Source organism: Tachyglossus aculeatus, chromosome 21 (genome assembly GCF_015852505.1).
Source record: "Tachyglossus aculeatus isolate mTacAcu1 chromosome 21, mTacAcu1.pri, whole genome shotgun sequence".
Lineage (NCBI taxonomy): Eukaryota > Metazoa > Chordata > Mammalia > Monotremata > Tachyglossidae > Tachyglossus > Tachyglossus aculeatus.
Window position 1 is genome coordinate 10,239,600 of NC_052086.1, and position 16,101 is coordinate 10,255,700.

The 16,101-nt window shown below is 56.5% G+C and overlaps 2 protein-coding genes across 2 annotated transcripts; one reads left to right on the plus strand and one right to left on the minus strand.

The window, feature by feature from the left end:
- Nucleotides 1-36: 36 nt before the first annotated feature.
- Nucleotides 37-11,428, plus strand: LOC119942044 (C-Jun-amino-terminal kinase-interacting protein 3-like). Its single transcript, XM_038762701.1, has 6 exons — nucleotides 37-40; nucleotides 1,077-1,247; nucleotides 1,769-1,807; nucleotides 10,060-10,224; nucleotides 10,305-10,457; nucleotides 10,579-11,428. Exons 1-6 carry the CDS (start codon nucleotides 37-39, stop codon nucleotides 10,698-10,700), a joined length of 654 nt encoding a protein of 217 aa, XP_038618629.1. The 3' UTR covers nucleotides 10,701-11,428.
- Nucleotides 11,429-12,361: 933 nt separating this feature from the next.
- LOC119942274 (nucleoside diphosphate kinase 3-like) lies at nucleotides 12,362-14,568 on the minus strand. Its single transcript, XM_038762972.1, has 5 exons — nucleotides 14,487-14,568; nucleotides 14,266-14,396; nucleotides 13,231-13,332; nucleotides 13,034-13,146; nucleotides 12,362-12,915 (listed from the first exon to the last, which is right to left on the minus strand). Exons 1-5 carry the CDS (start codon nucleotides 14,530-14,532, stop codon nucleotides 12,798-12,800), a joined length of 510 nt encoding a protein of 169 aa, XP_038618900.1. The 5' UTR covers nucleotides 14,533-14,568; the 3' UTR covers nucleotides 12,362-12,797.
- Between the last annotated feature and the right edge of the window lie 1,533 nt (nucleotides 14,569-16,101).

Genomic DNA, 16,101 nt, shown 5'->3' on the forward strand with positions numbered 1-16,101 from the left:
ACTACTTTATACCTGAAGCGTATCCAAGGAGTCACTATGGGTCGGAAACGACTTGACGGCATTTGAAGAAGGGGTAGTTTCAGGCATTCATTCAGTTGTATTTATTGAGCGCTTACTGTGTGCAGGACTGTACTAAGCACTTGGGAGAGTACAACAGAGCAGTGAATAGACATATTCTGGTACAAGTTAATCAGAGTGGACACAGTCCCTGTCGCACATGGGGCTCGCAGTAGGTGTCCAATAAATACCACTGATGATGTTGGGGGGGAGGCGGGCAGGCTGGGGCATGGCTAGAGGGTGCTGCCATTGTGTGTGGGGCGGCGATTGGGAAGGTTTGGGGGAGTGGTGGGGGGGGTGGGGTGTTTCAGGGAGCCTCCCTTCCTCTCTGAGGAGGGGGCGGGAACGGGGGGATGGGGGGGTCTCTTCCTTCCCGTCCCCCCCAAACTGCCGCTTGGGCCAGAGGTCCATTGGGGGTGCTGGCCCGGAAACCCCTGGCCTTGAGCAAGACTCCTCCCACTCATTATGCAGAAGCAGCTTGGCTCAGTGGAAAGGGCACGGGCTTTGGAGTCAGAGGTCATGGGTTCAAACCACAACTCTGCCAACTATCAGCTGTGTGCCTTTGGGCAAGTCACTTAACTTCTCTGTGCCTCAGTTCCCTCATCTGTAAAATGAGGATGAAGACTGTGAGCCCCACGTGGGACAACCTGATCACCTTGTATCCCCCCAGAGTGCTTTGCACATAGTAAGCGCTTAACAAATGCCATTATTATTATTATGTGCCCAGCCCTCGGTCATTTCATCCCACTGTGCCAAGTGGGGAGGGGCGCCCTGTCCTCTTGACGTGGCTCTTAAGAGCCAGGTGGTGGTGGGGGATTATCCCCATTTTACAGAGGAGCAAACCGAGGCCCAGAGAGGTGCCGCGACTGGCCTGAGGCCGGAGTGGGGGGGTGGGGAGGGACCGGGTCCCGGGTCCGCCAGCTCGCGGCCGCGTGCTCCGTCCCCCCACCCCGGGCTGGTGGAACCGCGGGGGTCCTGCCGCCTGGCAGCCCCTGGGAAACCCCGGGCTCATCCCGCAGAAGTCATTCGACCCCCACCTGCACCGGGAGAGCCAGGTGCTCCAGCTGGCTGGATCGGCGACTGCATCTGGGTGTCCATCCGGCTGAACTCCACACTGCGCCTCTACCTCGCCCACACGCACCAGGACCTGCAGGATGTGGACATCGAACCCTACGTCAGCAAGATGCTGGGTGAGGGGCCGAGACTGCCACCCTGGGGGGTTGGGGGAGGGCCCCACCCCGCCCCCCGCCCTGACCCCGCTCCTCCGTCCCCCACTTCAGTCACCGGCAAACTGGGCTTCTCGTTAGTACACATCACGGCCCTGCTGATCGCCGGCAACCGTCTCCGGGTGGGCACTGGCCACGGCGTGGTCATCTCCATCTCTCTGACCACCTCCCGGGCTCTCTGCGGGCCGGGCTGAGTCCCGCCCCCACCCCTGACCGACGGCCGGTCACCGGCGAGGCGGAGGCTGGAGGCCCGAGCCTTCATCCTCCCGGCCTGGACATCCACTGTCCCTCAGTGAACGGCCCCCCGGGTCAAACGAAGGGTTGGTGGTGGGACGGGAAGGGGCCGGTCGTTCATCTTGGGATCTGAGGTGTCGAGAGGTGGGGAGGCCGCCCGGGGGCAAACTGGGCTTCGGGCCCCGCCTTGGCGGCCTCCACCACCTGGAGTGATGGACCTCCTTCTTCTCTCCGCCTGCCGCCCGGGCCAGCCGTCGTCCTGCACCGAGGCCAGCTCCTGGGGCTCCGGGGTAAGTCCGGGGGCTCCCCCTTCCCCGCTGACCCCTCCGCTTCCGGCCCGGACCCTCGGCCGCGGCTCCGTCGAGACCGAGCTGGGCGACCGGAAGCGGGCCGTGGGGAGTCGGGGGGCGGGCCTGACGGCCATGGTCCTGCCACCCTACAGACCCTCGGGGACACGGTTCTGAGCCAGAGTCGCCCATCGGGAGGGAGGGAGGCAGCGGCCAGGCAGCGCGGCCCAGTGGGTAGAGCCGGGCCTGAGAGGTAGAAGGGCCTGGGGTCTCATTCCAGCTCTACCACTTCAATCGTATTTATTGAGCGCTTACTGTGTGCAGAGCACTGTACTGAGTGCTCGGGAAGTACAAGTCGGCAACATGTAGAGACGGCCCCTAACCCAGGGACGGGCTCACAGTCTAGAAGGGGGAGACGGACGACGAAACAAATCATGCGGACAGGTGTCAAGTCATCAGAAGCAGCGTGACTCAGTGGAAAAGAGCGCGGGCTTTGGAGTCGGAGGTCACGGGTTCAAATCCCGTCTCTGCCAGTCGTCAGCCGTGTGACTTTGGGCGAGTCACTTCACTTCTCTGGGCCTCAGTTACCTCATCTGTCAAATGGGGTTGAAGACTGTGAGTCCTACATGGGACAACTTGATCACCTTGTAACCTCCCCAGCACTTAGAACAGTGCTTCGCACAGTAAGTGCTTAATAAATGCCATTTTTATTATTATTATTATTGTTATTATTATTATTCTTATTAGAATAAATAGAAATGAAGCTAGATGCACATCATTAACAAAATAATTGGAATAGTAAATATGTACAAGTAAAATAGAGTAATGACTCCAGGAAGTCTCTGTGACCCCACTCGTGTCCTCAGATGACCCTATGAACTCTGTGACCCCATTTGTGTCCTCAGTTGACCCCATTTTGACTTTTGAAACTGAGGAAATTTTCAGAAACCCATTTAATGTCCCATTTGACGTCAAATGACCCAATGAACTCTGTGACCCCACTTGTGTCCTCAGATGACCCCACAAACTCTCCATGACCCCGCTCAGGTCCTCGGATGACCCCACTTTCACTTACTCGATTGGAAAAAACTTCAGAAAGCAGTTAAATGCCTCATTTGACCTCAAGTAACCCCATGAACTCTCCGTGACCCCGCTCGTGTCCTCAGGTGACCCCACTTTCACTAATTCGATTGGAAAAAATTTCAGAGAGCAGTTAAATGCCTCATTTGACCTCAAGTAACCCCACGAACTCTCCGTGACCCCGCTCGTGTCCTCAGATGACCCCACTTTCACTTATTCGATTGGAAAAAATTTTAGAGAGCAGTTAAATGCCTCATTTGACCTCAAGTAACCCCATGAACTCTCTGTGACCCCGCTCGTGTCCTCAGATGACCCCACTTATTCGATTGGAAAAAATTTTAGAGAGCAGTTAAATGCCTCATTTGACCTCAAGTAACCCCATGAACTCTCTGTGACCCCGCTCGTGTCCTCAGATGACCCCACTTTCACTTTTTCGATTGGAAAAAATTTCAGAGAGCAGTTAAATGCCTCATTTGACCTCAAGTAACCTCATGAACTCCCTGTGACCCCGCTCATGTCCTCAGGTGACCCCACTTTAACTTATTCGATTGGAAAAAATTTCAGAGAGCAGTTAAATGCCTCATTTGACCTCAAGTAACCCCGCGAACTCTCCGTGACCTCGCTCGTGTCCTCAGGTGACCCCACTTTAACTTATTCGATTGGAAAAAATTTCATAGAGCAGTTAAATGCCTCATTTGACCTCAAGTAACCCCATGAACTCTCCATGACCCCGCTCGTGTCCTCAGATGACCCCACTTTCACTTATTTGATTGGAAAAAATTTCGGAGCGCAGTTAAATGCCTCATTTGACCTCAAGTAACCCCATGAACTCTCCATGACCCCACTCGTGTCCTCAGATGACCCCACTTTCACTTATTCGATTGGAAAAAATTTCGGAGAGCAGTTAAATGCCTCATTTGACCTCAAGTAACCCCACGAACTCTCCGTGACCTCGCTCGTGTCCTCAGGTGACCCCACTTTAACTTATTCGATTGGAAAAAATTTCAGAGAGCCTCATTTGACCTCAAGTAACCCCACGAACTCTCCGTGACCCCGCTCGTGTCCTCAGATGACCCCACTTTTAGTTATTCGATTGGAAAAAATTTCAGAGAGCTGTTAAATGCCTCATTTGACCTCAAGTAACCCCATGAACTCTCCATGACCCCGCTCGTGTCCTCAGATGACCCCACTTTCACTTATTCGATTGGAAAAAATTTCAGAGAGCCTCATTTGACCTCAAGTAACCCCACGAACTCTCCGTGACCCCGATCGTGTCCTCAGGTGACCCCACTTTCACTTATTCGATTGGAAAAAATTTCAGAGAGCCTCATTTGACCTCAAGTAACCCCACGAACTCTCCGTGACCCCGCTCGTGTCCTCAGGTGACCCCACTTTAACATATTCGATTGGAAAAAATTTCAGAGAGCAGTTAAATGCCTCATTTGACCTCAAGTAACCCCACGAACTCTCCGTGACCCCGCTCGTGTCCTCAGATGACCCCACTTTCACTTATTCGATTGGAAAAAATTTCAGAAAGCAGTTAAATGCCTCATTTGACCTCAAGTAACCCCACGAACTTTCCGTGACCCCGCTCTTGTCCTCAGATAACCCCACTTTCACTTATTCGATTGGAAAAAATTTCAGAGAGTCTCATTTGACCTCAAGTAACCTCATGAACTCTCCGTGACCCCGCTCGTGTCCTCAGGTGACCCCACTTTCAGTTAATCGATTGGAAAAAATTTCAGAGAGCCTCATTTGACCTCAAGTAACCCCATGAACTCTCCGTGACCCCGCTCGTGTCCTCAGGTGACCCCACTTTAACTTATTCGATTGGAAAAAATTTCAGAGAGCAGTTAAATGCCTCATTTGACCTCAAGTAACCCCACGAACTCTCCGTGACCCCGCTCGTGTCCTCAGATGACCCCACTTTCACTTTTTCGATTGGAAAAAATTTCAGAGAGCAGTTAAATGCCTCATTTGACCTCAAGTAACCCCATGAACTCTCCATGACCCCGCTCGTGTCCTCAGATGACCCCACTTTCACTTATTCGATTGGAAAAAATTTCGGAGAGCAGTTAAATGCCTCATTTGACCTCAAGTAACCCCACGAACTCTCCGTGACCCCGCTCGTGTCCTCAGATGACCCCACTTTCACTTATGCGATTGGAAAAAATTTCAGAGCGCCTCATTTGACCTCAAGTAACCCCACGAACTCTCCGTGACCCCGATCGTGTCCTCAGGTGACCCCACTTTCACTTATTCGATTGGAAAAAATTTCAGAGAGCCTCATTTGACCTCAAGTAACCCCATGAACTCTCCGTGACCCCGCTCGTGTCCTCAGATGACCCCACTTTCACTTATTCGATTGGAAAAAATTTCAGAAAGCAGTTAAATGCCTCATTTGACCTCAAGTAACCCCATGAACTCTCCGTGACCCCGCTCGTGTCCTCAGATGACCCCACTTTCACTTATTCGATTGGAAAAAATTTCAGAGAGCCTCATTTGACCTCAAGTAACCCCACGAACTCTCCGTGACCCCGCTCATGTCCTCAGATGACCCCACTTTTAGTTATTCGATTGGAAAAAATTTCAGAGAGCAGTTAAATGCCTCATTTGACCTCAAGTAACCCCATGAACTCTCCGTGACCCCGCTCGTGTCCTCAGATGACCCCACTTTCACTTATTCGATTGGAAAAAATTTCAGAGAGCCTCATTTGACCTCAAGTAACCCCACGAACTCTCCGTGACCCCGATCGTGTCCTCAGGTGACCCCACTTTCACTTATTCGATTGGAAAAAATTTCAGAGAGCCTCATTTGACCTCAAGTAACCCCATGAACTCTCCGTGACCCCGCTCGTGTCCTCAGATGACCCCACTTTCACTTATTCGATTGGAAAAAATTTCAGAAAGCAGTTAAATGCCTCATTTGACCTCAAGTAACCCCATGAACTCTCCGTGACCCCGCTCGTGTCCTCAGATGACCCCACTTTCACTTATTCGATTGGAAAAAATTTCAGAGAGCAGTTAAATGCCTCATTTGACCTCAAGTAACCCCACGAACTCTCCGTGACCCCGCTCGTGTCCTCAGGTGACCCCACTTTAACTTATTCGATTGGAAAAAATTTCAGAGAGCAGTTAAATGCCTCATTTGACCTCAAGTAACCCCACGAACTCTCCGTGACCCCGCTCGTGTCCTCAGATGACCCCACTTTCACTTATTCGATTGGAAAAAATTTCAGAAAGCAGTTAAATGCCTCATTTGACCTCAAGTAACCCCATGAACTCTCCGTGACCCCGCTCGTGTCCTCAGATGACCCCACTTTCACTTATTCGATTGGAAAAAATTTCAGAGAGCCTCATTTGACCTCAAGTAACCTCATGAACTCTCCGTGACCCCGCTCATGTCCTCAGGTGACCCCACTTTCAGTTAATCGATTGGAAAAAATTTCAGAGAGCCTCATTTGACCTCAAGTAACCCCATGAACTCTCCGTGACCCCGCTCGTGTCCTCAGATGACCCCACATTCACTTTTTCAATTGGAAAAAATTTCGGAGAGCAGTTAAATGCCTCATTTGACCTCAAGTAACCCCATGAACTCTCCATGACCCCGCTCGTGTCCTCAGATGACCCCACTTTCACTTATTCGATTGGAAAAAATTTCGGAGAGCAGTTAAATGCCTCATTTGACCTCAAGTAACCCCACGAACTCTCTGTGACCTCGCTCGTGTCCTCAGGTGACCCCACTTTAACTTATTCGATTGGAAAAAATTTCAGAGAGCCTCATTTGACCTCAAGTAACCCCAAGAACTCTCTGTGACCCCGCTCATGTCCTCAGATGACCCCACTTTTAGTTATTCGATTGGAAAAAATTTCAGAGAGCAGTTAAATGCCTCATTTGACCTCAAGTAACCCCATGAACTCTCCGTGACCCCGCTCGTGTCCTCAGATGACCCCACTTTCACTTATTCGATTGGAAAAAATTTCAGAGAGCCTCATTTGACCTCAAGTAACCTCATGAACTCTCCGTGACCCCGCTCGTGTCCTCAGGTGACCCCACTTTCAGTTAATCGATTGGAAAAAATTTCAGAGAGCCTCATTTGACCTCAGGTAACCCCATGAACTCTCCGTGACCCCGCTCGTGTCCTCAGATGACCCCACTTTCACTTATTCGATTGGAAAAAATTTCAGAGAGCAGTTAAATGCCTCATTTGACCTCAAGTAACCCCACGAACTCTCCGTGACCCCGCTCGTGTCCTCAGATGACCCCACTTTCACTTATTCGATTGGAAAAAATTTCAGAAAGCAGTTAAATGCCTCATTTGACCTCAAGTAACCCCATGAACTCTCCGTGACCCCGCTCGTGTCCTCAGATGACCCCACTTTCACTTATTCGATTGGAAAAAATTTCAGAGAGCCTCATTTGACCTCAAGTAACCTCATGAACTCTCCGTGACCCCGCTCGTGTCCTCAGGTGACCCCACTTTCAGTTAATCGATTGGAAAAAATTTCAGAGAGCCTCATTTGACCTCAAGTAACCCCATGAACTCTCCGTGACCCCGCTCGTGTCCTCAGATGACCCCACTTTCACTTATTCGATTGGAAAAAATTTCAGAGAGCAGTTAAATGCCTCATTTGACCTCAAGTAACCCCACGAACTCTCCGTGACCCCGCTCGTGTCCTCAGGTGTCCCCACTTTAACTTATTCGATTGGAAAAAATTTCAGAGAGCAGTTAAATGCCTCATTTGACCTCAAGTAACCCCACGAACTCTCCGTGACCCCGCTCGTGTCCTCAGATGACCCCACTTTCACTTATTCGATTGGAAAAAATTTCAGAGAGCAGTTAAATGCCTCATTTGACCTCAAGTAACCCCACGAACTCTCCGTGACCCCGCTCGTGTCCTCAGATGACCCCACTTTCACTTATTCGATTGGAAAAAATTTTAGAGAACAGTTAAATGCCTCATTTGACCTCAAGTAACCCCATGAACTCTCTGTGACCCCGCTCGTGTCCTCAGATGACCCCACTTTCACTTTTTCGATTGGAAAAAATTTCAGAGAGCAGTTAAATGCCTCATTTGACCTCAAGTAACCCCATGAACTCTCCATGACCCCGCTCGTGTCCTCAGATGACCCCACTTTCACTTATTTGATTGGAAAAAATTTCGGAGAGCAGTTAAATGCCTCATTTGACCTCAAGTAACCCCACGAACTCTCCGTGACCTCGCTCGTGTCCTCAGGTGACCCCACTTTAACTTATTCGATTGGAAAAAATTTCAGAGAGCAGTTAAATGCCTCATTTGACCTCAAGTAACCTCACGAACTCTCCGTGACCCCGCTCGTGTCCTCAGGTGACCCCACTTTCAGTTATTCGATTGGAAAAAATTTCAGAGAGCCTCATTTGACCTCAAGTAACCCCACGAACTCTCCGTGACCCCGATCATGTCCTCAGGTGACCCCACTTTCACTTATTGGATTGGAAAAAATTTCAGAGAGCCTCATTTGACCTCAAGTAACCCCACGAACTCTCCGTGACCCCGCTCGTGTCCTCAGATGACCCCACTTTCACTTATTCGATTGGAAAAAATTTCAGAGAGCAGTTAAATCCCTCATTTGACCTCAAGTAACCCCATGAACTCTCTGTGACCCCGCTCGTGTCCTCAGATGACCCCACTTTCACTTATTCGATTGGAAAAAATTTCAGAGAGCAGTTAAATGCCTCATTTGACCTCAAGTAACCTCACGAACTCTCCGTGACCCCGCTCGTGTCCTCAGATGACCCCACTTTCACTTATTCGATTGGAAAAAATTTCAGAGAGCAGTTAAATGCCTCATTTGACCTCAAGTAACCTCACGAACTCTCCGTGACCCCGCTCGTGTCCTCAGATGACCCCACTTTCACTTATTCGATTGGAAAAAATTTCAGAGAGCAGTTAAATGCCTCATTTGACCTCAAGTAACCCCACGAACTCTCTGTGACCCCCCGCTTGTGTCCTCAGATGACCCCACTTTCAGTTATTCTATTGGAAAAAATTTTAGAGAGCAGTTAAATGCCTCATTTGACCTCAAGTAACCCCACGAACTCTCCGTGACCCTGTTCGTGTCCTCGGATGACCCCACGAACTCTCTGTGACCCCATTTGTGTCCTCAGATGACCCCACTTTCACTTATTCGATTGGAAAAAATTTCAGAGAGCAGTTAAATGCCTCATTTGACCTCAAGTAACCCCACGAACTCTCTGTGACCCCATTCGTGTCCTCAGATGACCCCACGAACTCTCCGTGACCCCATTTGTGTCCTCAAACGACCCCACTTTCACTTATTCGATTGGAAAAATTTTCAGAGAGCAGTTAAATGCCCCGTTTCACCTCAGATGACCCCACGGACTCTCCGTGACCCCGTTCGTGTCCTCAGATGGCCTCATGAACTCTCCGTGACCTCATTTGTGTCCTCGGATGACCCCACTTTCACTTATTTTGTTGGGAAATTTTTCAGAGAGCAGTTTAATGTCCCATTTCACCTCAGATGACCCCACGGACTCTCCGTGACCCCGCTCGTGTCCTCAGATGACCCTATGAACTCTCTGGGACCCCATTAGCATCCTCAGATGACCCCACATTCACTTATGAAATCGGAAACAATTTTAGAAAGCACCTTAATGTCCCTTTTAATGATAACGATGGTAATGGCATTTATTAAGTGCTTACTATGTGCAAAGCGCTGTTCTAAGCGCTGGAGAGGTTACAAGGTGATCAGGTTGTCCCACGGGGGGGCTCACAGTCTTCACCCCCATTTTCCAGATGAGGGAACCGAGGCCCAGAGAAGTGAAGTGACTCGCCCAAAGTCACACAGCTGACAAGTGGCGGAGCTGGGATTTGAATCCCTGACCTCCGACTCCCAAGCCCGGGCTCTTTCCACCGGGCCACGCTGCTTCTCCATTTCACCTGTGACCCCATTAGTGTCCTCAGAGGACCCCACTTCCACTTGTCCGCTGTGTGACCTCGGGGAAGTCACACTGCTTCTCTGGGCCTCGGCGAGCGCCTACCGGACACCGTCGTCGTGATAGTCGTTACCGTCAGGCGTACGGCCGTCCAGGGGCCGGGGCTCCGGCCTCGACCCCGCCGGTGGCGGCCGGGAACCGAACCTCCTCCTCTTCTCTCCCCTCGTCCCCCCGCAGCCAACAAGACGTCCCCCACGTCGGGCGAGGGGAGCCGGCCGGGGGGCGTCATCCACGTGTACGGGGACGACGGCAGCAGCTTCATCCCCTACTGCTCCATGGCCCAGGCCCAGCTCTGCTTCCACGGACACCGTGACGCCGTCAAGTTCTTCGTCTCTGTGCCGGGTGAGCCCTCGGTCGCGCCCCGCCGGCCCCCCCTCCCGCCCACGCCCCCCCACTGCTGAACACCCCCCGGGTTCTCACAGGAAACGTCCTCGCCACCCTCAACGGGAGCGTCCTGGACAGCCCCTCGGAGACCCCCGGCTCGGCCGCCTCCGCCACCGAGACCACCGAGGGCCAGAAGCTGAAGAACGCGCTGGTGCTCAGCGGTGGCGAAGGCTACATCGACTTCCGGATCGGTGAGTGCGGCCCGGCCCCCGGCCCCGGCCCTCCGCCTCGACCCCCGGCCAACGGGTGGATGGGTTGGCGGGCGGGCCCGGGCTCCCTGACCGAGCCCCCTCCCTCCGCGCCCCCCGGCAGGTGACGGGGAAGACGACGAGACGGAGGAGGGCGGCGGGGACGCCGCTCAGGTGAAGCCTGTGCTCTCCAAAGCCGAGCGGAGCCACATCATCGTCTGGCAGGTGTCCTATGTCCCCGAGTGACCCCCACCCCCACCCCTCCGCCCCCTCCTCACCTTCTCCTCCCTCCCTCCTCCTCCTCCCACTGCTGCTGCCGCCGCCTGAATGCCCAGCTGGCCACATGTTGTACATACCAATCCCCTCCCTCTCTCCCTCCCACCCACTGGGGGCAGGGACCAGGCCCCCCACCCCCCCACCCCCGGGGCCATCACGGGGCAAAGGGAAGAGCCTGTCCCCGCGGCGCCGGGGGCGGGGGGCTCACAGCCCCGGCCCCAGGTACGGGCATCTGGTGCCCAGGCCATGCCCTGCACGGCACCACCCCCACCCCTCAGTGGAAATCCCCCCGCCCCTGCCAGCCCGGGGCCCTAGCCTTAAAATGCCCAACTTACCCATCAGTCCTCCCCGCTGCGGCCATCGACGTGGTTGTCTGCGGTGGGGGGCGGCCCCCTCCCCCGGGCCCTCCATCGAGCCCCCGCCTGGTCCCGGCTCTCCCGATGGGGCCGGATTCCGGCCGATCCCCAGTTTCCATCCGCCCCCAGGCTGGGGAGAGGAAGAGAAGCCTGGACCGGTCCTGGGGGGGGCCGGGGCTGGGGAGAGAGACCCGAACTCCCAGCTTCCCCCCAGCCCCGGCCCATCCATCCGTCCCGGGCTGGGGGCCGCCGAGGGGATGGGCCGCAAGCCCCCACCCCCGCTTACAGCGGAAATGGCTGGAGCGGTGGGCCCTCCTGGGCGCCCCCCAAAACCCCCATTACCAAGTGCCTCGGCTCAGCCTGGCTGGCTGCCTGCCGGCCTCTAGGGCAGCGAGGAGGAGGGGGCGGGGGGGGGGGGGGGCCCAGCGGCCAAGGGCCTGTGACAGTGGGCTGCGGGGGCCGGGGGCGGTCCTGGAGGAATGAGGCCGGGAGGCAGCTAACCCAGACTCCAGGCCCGGTGGTAGCGGCCAACTCCCTGCCCCCACCCCACACTCGCCCGCCCGCCACTCCCTATAGGCCAACCCGGCTCCTGGCCCGCCCATCCCATGCCCCCGGAGCACCAGGCAGCGCTCCCCGGCCTCCGCCGCCCGCCCCGGAGATGGGCCCCGCCGCTGGGCCCGGCCGCTCCCTGTCCGTCTCCCCGCGTCCCCCCACCGGGCCAGCCGCCCCCGCCGCCCCCCCGACCATTTTCCCGGAAGAAGCACACGCCGCGTGGTCCCGAGCGAGCTTTCCCGTCCTCCCCGCCCCCTCGCGCAGCCGGGGCCCAGACTGATCGCCTTTTCCCCTGTCCCCCCTGCCTTCGCTCCACTGTGATGTATGTAAAGTCCCTCGTCCTTCCCGTCCCACGCGTCCGTCCGTCCACTGCCCGGTACGCTCAGAGGGCCGCAGAGGTGAGGTGTAAAGGGCCGGCTGGATAGACACACCACCCCGCCCCCCCCCGGGGTTTGGCCCCGCGACAACCATGTACCCGTTCTGTACGTAATAAATGCGTTACCATCCCGAGTGGGTGTGGGAAGGTCAGCCTGCCCGGGCGAGGACGGAGCGGCTGGGTGGCCGCACCTGCTCCCGAGGGGACTGGCCCATCCCCTCCCGTCCCTTCCCCTCCCCTCTGGCCAGGGCCTCGGACGAAGCCTGAACCACTCTGGAAAATGTTCCGGGGTGCAGAGTGAGGCAGCTGGCCCCGTTACGGGAGGAAAAGAGCAGCCCTGCCAAAACTGGTTTTCCCACGGTTTTATTATCAAAACACAGCCAAGGCCCATCGTGCTGGGCGGCGGGTGTTCCCGTTGGACCTTTCTATTGCGCTCAAGGGGCCGGATCGGTTGGCGGGAGCCCCGAGGCTGGGCCTCGGCGGCGTCGGACCGTCATGTCCGTCCGTTCCCCCCGCCCCGCCGAGATGCTCGGCTCCAGAGGGAGGGGGAGAGGGGAAGACGCGGGTCGGCCTTAGCCCGTGCTACCGGTGGCGGGTGCCGGCAGACTAAGCGGCCGGAGGGGGTGACGGCGGAGACCAGACCGGACCCCCGTGACCCTCCTCCCTCCGCCAGCCTGGGCTCTAGCTTCAGCCCGATCCCAGAGAGGGAAACAACAGCACTGGGCGGGAGGGGACCCTCCCCTCCACAGGCCGGGACCGGCCGGGGGCTCGGCCCGGCCCGTGCTACTCGTACAGCCAGTGCTCCGCACTGTCCTCCCAGCACAGCAGCTCCTCCGCCCGGAACCACAGGCCGATCTCCCGGCGGGCACTGTCCACGGAGTCGCTGCCGTGGATCAGGTTCCTGAAAGGGAACGGGCCGGCGGGGAGGTGCCTCGTTCGGCCGGCCGGCCGGTCCCCCGCCCCCCAGAGGGCCCGGGCCGCCGGCTGGAGCACCTAGCAGCCGACGAGGGGGTCCTTACCTGCCCGCTTCAATCGAGTAGTCCCCTCGGATGGTGCCGGGCGGGGATTCGGCAGGGTCGGTGGCCCCAATGAGCGCCCGGCACGAGCGGACCACGTCCGGCCCCTGCCACACCTGCGCGGGATGGGGGGCGACCCGTCACACCCGGGGGTGGGGGGGAGGGAGGGGGCGGGCGGACAGACAGAAGAGGGCACTTGCCATGGCAACGACGGGCCCCGAGCTCATGTAGTGGATGAGGCGGTGGTAGAAGGGGCGGTCCCGCAGGGCGGCGTAGTGTTCCTTCAGCAGGTCCTCGGAGGCCTGCCATCCATCAGTCACAGCCGAAGGAAAATCCCCCCCCCCGGCTCCACCTCTCCAACGCCCCCCTTCTCCTCCACCCTCTTTGCCTCTCCCGATCGATCGCTCGCTCGGTCGCTCGCTCGCTCTCTGTCATCTCCGGCCATCCTCCCTGTCTAAATCCCCCGGCCCCGCAACCCTTCTTCAAACCCTCCCCTCTCCTTCTTAACTTGAAGCAGCCTGGCCTAGAGAAAGGAGCCCGGGCTTGGGGGTCAGAGGTCGCGGGTTCTAATCCGGGGCTCCGCCACTTGCCAGCCGGGTGACTTTGGGCGAGTCACTTCGCTTCTCCGGGCCTCGGTACCCTCAACCGGGAAATGGGGGTGAAGACTGTGAGCCCCACGGGGGGCCAACCCGATCACCTCGTACCCATCCCGGCGCTTAGAACAGTGCTCGGCACACGGTGAGCGCTTAACAAAGGCCAACTTTTTTTGTTTTTGAATTCCTAGACTGCCCTCTTCGACCGTTTCTTCTCCAGTGGCTTGTCCCCCACCAATTTGGGCCGTACCCCCACCAATTTGGGCCGTGCCCCCGTCTCCCCTAGCCAGGAAATACCCCCGGCTCTCCGCCACCGTTTCCGTCCCCGACTCGCGGAGGGGTTGGTTTGTTTATTCCCGCTGCCTCCACTTCACCCGGCCCTGTCCCGTCCCGGGGCCTGTCCTCTGCCTGCCCCCAGTTAGGGGGTGAGTGGGGGGGTCCCTCCAGGGTCGGCTCCGGGTCAACGGGGCCTAGCGGCCGGGGCCCGGCCGTCTGCGAAATGGGGATGGGGGCCGGGAGCCCCTGGGGTTGCCCCGGGGGAACCGCCGGCGGAGACCCCCTGACCACCACCACCACGAGGAGGAGGAGGAGGAGGCCCACGCCCCGTCCGGCCGCCTCCCCCGGGCCGCCCCCCGGCCTGACCTGCATCAGCTTGAGTCCGACGAGCTTGAAGCCTTTGTTCTCGAAGCGCCGGAGGATGTCCCCGACCAGGCGGCGCTGGAAGCCGTCCGGCTTGATGGCCAGGAACGTGCGCTCCTTCGGCCCGCTCCCGCCTACACACACACACCGGACCCCCAAGGGTCAGGGGTCAAGGGTCAGGCCCTCCCCCCCCAGAGAGCAGGGGTCAGGGGTCGGTGACTGACCGGCGGGGAAGATGTTGGCAAAGATGGTGAGGACGAGGCAGATCATGGGGTGGAGGTGGAGGAGGAGGAGGAGGAGGAGGAGGGGGAGGAGGAGGAGGAGGAGGAGGAGGAGGAGGAGGAGGAGGAGGAGGAGGAGGAGGAGGAGGAGGAGGAGGAGGAGGAGGAGGAGGAGAGAGGGAGGGAGAGCACGGGGAGGGGCGGGGCCTCGACACCAAGCACGTAGGGGGCGTGTCCCCAGTGTCTCGTGCCCAGTGGGCGTGGCCTCGTCGGCGCCTGCGCGTTGGACCGCGGTCTCGCCGTCACTCGCGGTGGGCGTGGCCTCCTCGGCGCACGCGCGCGGAGCCGTGCTGCCGGCGTCGCGCACAGCCTCCCTTGCCCGCCAGGGGGCGCGGCTGGTCCCGAGCACTTCGCGCAGCGCGCGCGCCCGCGCGCGCGTCCCCGCCCATCAGCATCATCAATCGTATTTATGGAGCGCTTACTGTGTGCAGAGCACTGTACTAGGCGCTTGGGAAGTACAAATTGGCAACACATGGAGACAGTCCCTACCCAACGGTGGGCTCACAGTCTAAAAGGGGGAGACGGAGAACAAAACCAAACATACCAACAAAATAAAATAAATAGTATAGATATGTACAAGTAAAATAGAGTAATTAATATGTACAACCATATATACATATACGGCTTTACTGAGCGCCCGCTGGGGACGAGCCGCGCGCTAGACGCCCCCCCGCCGGAGGAACTGATAAGTGAAGGGCCCGGCCCGAGACCACGCGGCAGACGAGTGGCGGAGTCAGGATTGGAACCCGGGACCTTTCCCTTTGGCCGCACAGCTTCGCCCGACAACGCTCCTGAACTCTTCCAAATGGTCCAAACTCTTCCTCACCTCCTCCAGGAGGCCTTCCCAGACTGAGCCCCCTCCACCTTACCTCCTTCCCCTCCACACACCTGAATATATGTACATATTACTCTATTTTACTTGTACATATTTATTCTTAGAACAGTGCTTTGCACATAGTAAGCGCTTAACAAATGCCATTATTTATTATTATTACTTATTTTATTTTGTTAATATGTTTTGTTTCTGTCCACCCCCTTCTAGACTGTGAACCCGCTGTTGGGTAGGGACCGTCTCTCTATGTTTCCAACTTGTATTCATCCATTCATTCAATCGTATGTATTGAGCGCTCACTGTGTGCAGAGCACTGGACTAAGCTCTTGGGAAGTACAAGCTGGCAACATAGAGAGACGGTCCCGACCCAACGGTGGGCTCACAGTCTAGAAGGGGGAGACAGAGAACAAAACAAAACATTAACAAAATAAGTAGAATAAATATGTACAAGTAAAATAGAGTAATAGAATAACTTGTACTTTCCAAGCACTTAATACAGTGCTCTGCACACAGTAAGCGCTCAATACATACGATTGAATGAATAAATGAATGGTCAGCTCCTGCAGGTGGGCGCTCAATAAATCCTCAGTGGATGGTGAGGTCGAGGGTCGTCTCGTCCGTCAGCCCCCACCGTCGCCAAGGTTCCCTCTGTAGATGGAGTTGAAGCAGCGGGGCTCAGCAGAAAAAGCCCGGGCTTGGGAGCCAGAGGTCGTGGGTTCAAATCCC

Coding starts and splice junctions, on each gene's coding strand:
- LOC119942044 (XM_038762701.1), top strand. Junction 1,808..10,059: donor CCAGCTCCTGGGGCTCCGGG/GTAAGTCCGGGG, acceptor GTCCCCCCGCAG/CCAACAAGACGTCCCCCACG. Junction 10,458..10,578: donor CTACATCGACTTCCGGATCG/GTGAGTGCGGCC, acceptor GCCCCCCGGCAG/GTGACGGGGAAGACGACGAG.
- LOC119942274 (XM_038762972.1), bottom strand. CDS start 14,532: ATGATCTGCCTCGTCCTCACCATCTTTGCCAACATCTTCCCCGCCG. Junction 13,333..14,265: donor TCGGACTCAAGCTGATGCAG/GTCAGGCCGGGG, acceptor GATGGATGGCAG/GCCTCCGAGGACCTGCTGAA. Junction 13,147..13,230: donor CGGGGCCCGTCGTTGCCATG/GCAAGTGCCCTC, acceptor CATCCCGCGCAG/GTGTGGCAGGGGCCGGACGT.